The sequence below is a fragment of the Mus caroli genome, chromosome 5, assembly GCF_900094665.2.
Source record: "Mus caroli chromosome 5, CAROLI_EIJ_v1.1, whole genome shotgun sequence".
In the NCBI taxonomy this organism is placed as follows: Eukaryota; Metazoa; Chordata; class Mammalia; order Rodentia; family Muridae; genus Mus; species Mus caroli.
The window spans coordinates 109,081,894-109,088,638 of record NC_034574.1 but is presented as its reverse complement, the minus strand read 5'-3'; the positions used below and the strand labels follow the sequence as shown (position 1 = coordinate 109,088,638).

Genomic DNA, 6,745 nt, shown 5'->3' with positions numbered 1-6,745 from the left:
AACTCAGAAATCCACCTGCCTCTGCCTCCCAAGTGCTGGGATTAAAGGTGCACACCACCACTGCCCATAAAGGCCCTTCCTTCTAAAAAATGCTTAGGGTACATCCTTGCTTTCAAAGGTGATGTATTCTAAGATTTATTTATTTTTATCATGTGCATGTGAGTGTTTGTCTGCATGTACATATGTGTACCATATGCAGTATCTAGTGCTTTTACAGAAAACACACTCAGAGCCCCTGGGACATGTTCCCTATGGTTACAATCTGCCACGTAGGCTCCAGGAACCAAATTCAGGTGTTCTGCAAGAGCAGTCACTGGTCTTAACTACTGAGCTAGCCTGCCAGCCCAGTGGTTCTCAACCTGTGGGTCACGACCCCTTTGGATGTCAAATGACCCTTTCACAGGGGTCATCTAAGACCATCAGGAAAACAGAGAGATTTGCATTATGATTCATAACAGTAGCAGAATTACAGATATGAAGTAGAAACAAAAATAATGTTATGGTTGAGGTCTCCACAGCATGGAGAACTGTATTAAAGGGTTGCAGCAGTAGGAAGGTTGAGAACCTCTGGCCTAGCCCTCATTCTGTCTTTAAATTATGTATATAGGAGGGGGCACACATGAGTGTCAGTGTCCACCAAGGCCAAACAAAGCCATCAGATTCCCCCTGGAGCCAGAGTTACAAGCAGCTATGAGCCCCCTAACGTGGGTGCTAGGAACCAAACCCAGATCCTCTCCAAGAGCAACAGACACATCTAGCTGCCCCCCCCAAAGTTTCTCTCTCCAGCCCGTGCCTCCTTAGTTCTAGCAGGTTGTATTTTAATAGGTGCATTTTAATAGGGGCTTCGGTACCTCCCAAGAAAGAAGCAAGTCACACGTGAGTCTCTAAGAGTAGACAGGCTTAAGGATGGACTGGCCTTTTACAAGATGACCAGGGAAGGGGGGCTGTGCACAGGGTAAGGTCAAGAGGGGTGGAGGAGGAGGCCCCGTGGGCCAGTTCAGATGTACGGACTCTACTCAATTCACTGATACACCCTCAGAGACACCTCTGACAGACTAGACAGAACTAATTTGAGGGCAGTGGATTCAGTAATTGAGGTGCACGGAAGAGGTGTTTGTCTCCAAGTAGTACAGAGGGGAAAGCTACTCCCAGGATGGGGACTGCCGCTTAGCGTGCTCCTGCCGAGGAGAGAGCATCACAGACCACCTAACGGCAAGGGCCCAGGCAAAACACTAGGCCTGTGTGTCGTAAGCCTTCTCCTGGGAGGCAAAGTCAGATCTGCTCACCCGCACAAGATAAAAATAAGTAAGTCTTAAAAGAGCTGCTGAGCCAGAACGAAGACTTTAAGGACAAATGGCTTTAGAAAAGCTACTCATGCCATTTACAGAGATGTGCACGTCACTCAGTATGGTTATAGTAAGTGTTGAAGGCCAGACTACTAGAATTTCTCTAGGTAGGGCCTAGATTGTACATAACACACACACACACACACACATGACATGAAAATTTTAGGGGACTAATTGGGGTGGGGACAGGAGGAGTAATTGGCGAGAGGCATGGTCAGTGAGCATTCTCCTCTTGAGCCATTATAAACCCATCTCTTTATATAATGAATATACACTGATGGAATATTAAGAGATTAAGCAGCAAACTAGAAAAAGATGTATCTAGCTGGGTTTTCTTGGCCTCCTTAAATTTCCCTGGGTGAATGGCAACAAGATGAGCTTAAAATCAGCTTAAGATCGAAGTCAGAAACTGGAGTGGGGCCCTTTCCCCCAAACAACCAGTCTGGTCTGAGGTACAGGTCGATGTGGAATAACTGAGGTTTTTTTAGATGGCGAGTTCTGCATCCCTCCAACGAGGCTCAGACACATGCCTTTGAGCCACAACAGAAACCATTCTGATCAACACATTTTTTTCCCCAGTGAGACATGTTTGGTTTTCCAATACTGTAAAAACCCGTGTCTTCGTATCCATTGAGTTCTTGGAAAATGTCGTCTTCACAAAGCTGGTTACAGAAGTGTCCCCCAGCAAAAGAGTGGTTCAGGTGATGGAAGAAGCAGACATAAGCCAGAAGAAGGTCAGAGGAATATGCTGGATGAACACAGTCCACGCCTCCATAGCCCCCACGCTCCATAGCTCCAAAGTTCATAGCCCCAGATTCCATAGCTCCAAACTCAGCCCACTTCATTTAACTTTAGAAACACTTGTCTGTTAGCAAAAGGCAAATGCATTAGTCAGGGTTCTCCCCAGCACCATGGAGAGTGACTATGTGGGAGATCCTTCCGGATGCTTTATGTGCCATAGTCCTGCTAACCCCAGCAACGGCTGTCCACCAACGGAAGGTACGAGAGCTCAGTCCTTATTCAGCCCACCAGGCTGGATGTCTGAGCTGGTCTTCAAAGAAGCAGGCTCTGGTGCCAGTGGAGGAATGGACTTGCCACCTTATTCAGCCCACCAGGCTGGATGTCTGAGCTGGTCTTCAAAGACGCAGGCTCTGGTGCCAGTGGAGGAATGGACTTGCCAGCCGAAGTGAGGGCAAGCTGGCAGAGAGAGGGGCTTCCTTCTTCCGTGTCCTCTGTATCTGCTGCTGGCAGGAAGGTGTGGGTAACCCAAATCAAAGGTATTAACTTCCCACATCTAAAGATCCAGATTAAAAGTGGCTTTTTCCCCCACTTCAAACGATTTAATTAAGAAAACTTCCCCCACACGGGTAAACCCCAGCGGCTTGGGGTTTAGTTGATTTCAGAGGTAGCCAACTTGACAACCAAGAAGAGAGACCACAGCAGATTTGAGTGGTTCGTTCTCTCTCTCTCTCTCTCTCTCTCTCTCTCTCTCTCTCTCTCTCTCTCGTTATTTTTGTTGTACATGTATACTCCCTTTGTCTGTGTGCACATAGAAGCACCACAAGTGTACTTGATGCCCGTCAAAACCAGAAGAGAGCACCAGATCCCCCGGGGATGTTCCCCCGGTGTAATGGAGCAGAAGAGCAACCCAACAAACAATAGCCATGATGGGTGTTGGTACAAGTCTGGTTTCTGCCTTAGAGCCTCTTTCAGTCCCAGCTACAGAGCCGGCTGTCATCGCTTGCCTTACCCTGTCCATGTTTTGGCCTGTGTCAAATCAATCAAGAAATGGCTGTTGCTACACATAGTAAGAGAAACTGACAGTTCAAACAACACTTTTCTTGAGTCTTGTGAAAGGATCAGTTTCCATGGTGGCTCTCAACAAGCCCTTGTCTCCCTGAACCATCCTGCGCTGGACATTCATTAGCCCCTAGAGCAAACCCACTGTCTCTGTTGAATTCAAATAAGAACATCAAAGGGCTATGGAGATGTCTCCACAGTTAGGATCACTGGCTGCTCCCCATATGATCATTCACAACCACCTGTCGCTCCATTTTCAGGGTATCCAATGCCTTTTTCCGGCCTCCACAGGCACACACACTCACACATATAAAATGAAAAATAATTTTTTTTTCTAAAAAGAAACTCAAATCTGTCCTCCGACTAACATAGATTTCCACAGTATAAAATAAACATCAGGGCACAAGTCACTACCAAACATGTAAATCAAGGAACGTGGCATTAAAAACATTGTATCACGTAGCCATCGGTCTGTATTAAGTATGTATTCTAACATCAAATGGTACATTTCAGCGATGCGAAGAAACTCTCAGTTACTTTTGCACCAACCTAAAGATGAGTGTCTGAGTCTTGGGGGGTCAGGGTAGGGGGGCATCCTGGATCTCACAAAGGCTTCTGGGATGTCAAGGAGAGGTTGGGAGTGGCAGTCTAGTCTGGCTCTCAAACCAGACTCTGAGAGTAACACTTTGTTTACCCCCACAGTTTGTGAGAGAACACATTATCCATATGCCCCAGGAAGACTACATCAACTGGCTACAGAGCCGAGTCAACATTCCCTTCCGGCAGCGCACCATCCTGACATAGAGGGGGCCCAGTCCCCGTGGAGGAAAGCAAGCCAGCACCACATCCCTAAGCCCAGCCTGTGCCTGTAACCTCCTCTCTTCTCTCCTGGACACACAGCATGGAGCAGTGAGATCAGCTGAAGACACTTCTAACAATATGACTGTCTGGAGAGGATGGTCCCAGGTGGCCCTCCCCTTCCCCACCAGGCTCCCTTCCTCCACTCACTGTCCAATGTGGACTCTTGTTTTCTCTCCCAGACTCTTGTCACCATTCCCCTCCCCCAAAAGCCCTGGATAATAAATCTAACCTGGATGTTTGACATCTGCCCAAGGAAGAATTCAAGGTGTGGCATTTGGGTGCGGCAATCAGATTTTAGGAGAACAAGCTATCACTTGTGAGCTTTTGTAAATTCAACAACCTAGTGCCATGTGTTTTGCCTGTGTAATGTAATTATTTATATTGGCATATGACATTCCTGAGTACATACGGATGAATAAATGAATGGATAAAGAGATGGATAAATAGGTAGATGTATAGGCAGATGGGTGGGTGGATAAATGGATGGTAGAGAGATGGATAACTGGATGGGTGGATAGATGAATGAATGAATGAATGAATGGGCAGATGAATGAGTGGGTGGATGAATGAATGCATGCATGAATGGGTGGATGAATGAATGAGTGAATGAATGGGTGGATGGATGAATAGATAGAGTATAGTTCAAAACAGATGAATGGTTAACTGCGATGCACATAAAGAAATGGCATGTATGTGTGCACAAGTGTACATACATGCTGTGCATGGGCACATGTGGAAGGCAGAGGTTGACATCAGGATACCTTCTGATAAAGTGAGAAGTGAGAGGAGAGAAGGGGGCCCTGAGGACAGACAGACAGACTCACAGACAAGCCACTTGCTTACAACGCACCATTCACTGATTGGTTGCTCCCTTCTACACAGTGTGGAATGGGATTATCTGGTTCCGCCCCCACAGCCCCCACAGCCCCCACAGACCCTAAGCACTGGCTTTTTCACTGTTGCTGTTCTGCAAACAAGGAGACAGAGGCTCGAAAGGATTCTTGCACTCTTTTTAAATTTAAATTACATTTCTGTTTTGCTTGTATAAGGTTGTTTGTGTGTATAGATGTGTGTGCATGTTTGTGTGTGCACATGCATATGTGCATGTGTGTGTGGTTTGTGCATGTGTGAGCATGTTTGTGCATGTGTGAATGCGTGTGTGCATGCATGTGTGTGTGCGTGCATGTGCGTGCATGTGTGTGAGTGTGTGTGTGTGTGTGTGTGTGTGTGTGTACATACACATAGGCCAGAGGTGAACATTGAGTGGCCTTCTACCACTCTGTCTTTTTCGTGTGCTGCTATGATAAAAACCACTCTACCGTGCCAGGGATGGTAGTGGACATCTTTAATTCCAGGCCAGTCAGAGCTATGCAGAGAGATCCAGGCTCAAAAAAAAGACAAAAAAAATAATAAATAAAACGCTGACTAAAAGCAACTTGGAGAGGAAAGGGATTTATTTGGCTTGCAGGGAACGGTCCATCATCATGAAAAAAGTCAAGATATTAACTCCAGGCAGACACTGAAGCACGGGCCATGGAGGAACTCTGCCCACTGGTTTGCTCTTTATAAATCACTCAGCTAGCTTTCTGCTGCAGCCTCGGACCACCTGCATGGGGACAGCACCCTCACAAGGATTGGGTGCAATCAAGACAATCCCCCAGACATGCCTAGGGTTACGGAGGTGAGAGGGGCCCCTCAGCTCCAGCTCCCTTCTCCCAGGGCTGTCAAGTTTGTGTCAAGTTGACAAACACCATAGCATGCTTCACATTTAATATTTTGAGACAGGGTCTCTCACTGCACCCGGGGTTTGTGGATTCAGCTAGGCTGACTGGCTATCGGGCTTCTAAGCGCGCCTGTGTCTGCCTCCCAATGCCGGAGTCTGGGGCACATGCTTCCCCACCCTGGCTTTTTGACATGGGTGCAAAGGAGCTGGACTCAGACCCTCACACTTGCGCAGTACTGACTCCCCAGACCCTAAACTTATTTGTAACTGATTCCTAACTACATAAAAAAAAATTGAAACTGTGCATACTGTGCTGGGTGATTTTTCTGTGTACATGGTACTGTGTTCAATCACAGCAAACACAGCTCACTCCTCAAATGATTTATCATTTATAATGAAAATGTCCCAAACCCTTCCTTCCCTGTTGTCTTTTTAAACAAACTGGGTCATCTGTAGCTACGGCTGTCCTGAGTGTGCCACCCTAGAACTTCATACCTTCATCCAGCTTTGGATCAGAACAGAGCCCTTTGGTCCACCTTGTCCAACTGTGGGTGCCCCCCACTGCCACCCCTGTGCCCAAGGTTCTCATTGTTGCCATACAAAGGGGTCATGAAATGGCTTTAGTGAGCATGTGTGTGCAGTGTGACACCCAGTGCTTGAAGTCTGGTCTCCCTGATGTTCACTGCATGTCTCTGAGGGAAAAGGGAGCATTATTTACAATCCCCCTTTTTTTTTTTTTTTGTAATTAAGCATACGGAGACAGAGACCGAGGATCTGTGGCAGAGCAGAGTCTAGAATGAGGTCTGTCTAGGACAGGAAATAGCCTGAAATCACAAGACTTTCTGCTTCCTCCACGCCAGACTCCGGCTCCGTCGGTCTATTGCTCGTAACTATGGCGCCATCTAGTGGCAACTCATAGTACCACTATCACCATGCCCTTGAGCGGAAACGTCAGGGTCTTGCCAAAAAGGGAAGGCAGAGACTGTCAACAACAGTAACAAATCCTACTGCTCAG

The 6,745-nt window shown here is 47.1% G+C and overlaps 1 protein-coding gene across 4 annotated transcripts in view; it reads left to right on the top strand.

Moving 5' to 3' along the window:
* The window catches only part of Ccdc60 (coiled-coil domain containing 60), a 165,263-nt gene extending 160,817 nt beyond the window's left edge, over positions 1–4,446 (top strand). For 2 of the 4 annotated variants that reach the window (XM_021162733.2, XM_021162731.1), the window contains exon 14: positions 3,849–4,446. In XM_021162733.2, the coding sequence (XP_021018392.1) occupies positions 3,849–3,950 (102 nt within the window). In that variant the 3' untranslated portion in view covers positions 3,951–4,446. The remainder of the gene's footprint in view (positions 1–3,848) is intronic. The other 2 variants (XM_021162732.1, XM_021162734.2) reach the window with 1 other exon arrangement.
* Positions 4,447–6,745: the final 2,299 nt, after the last annotated feature.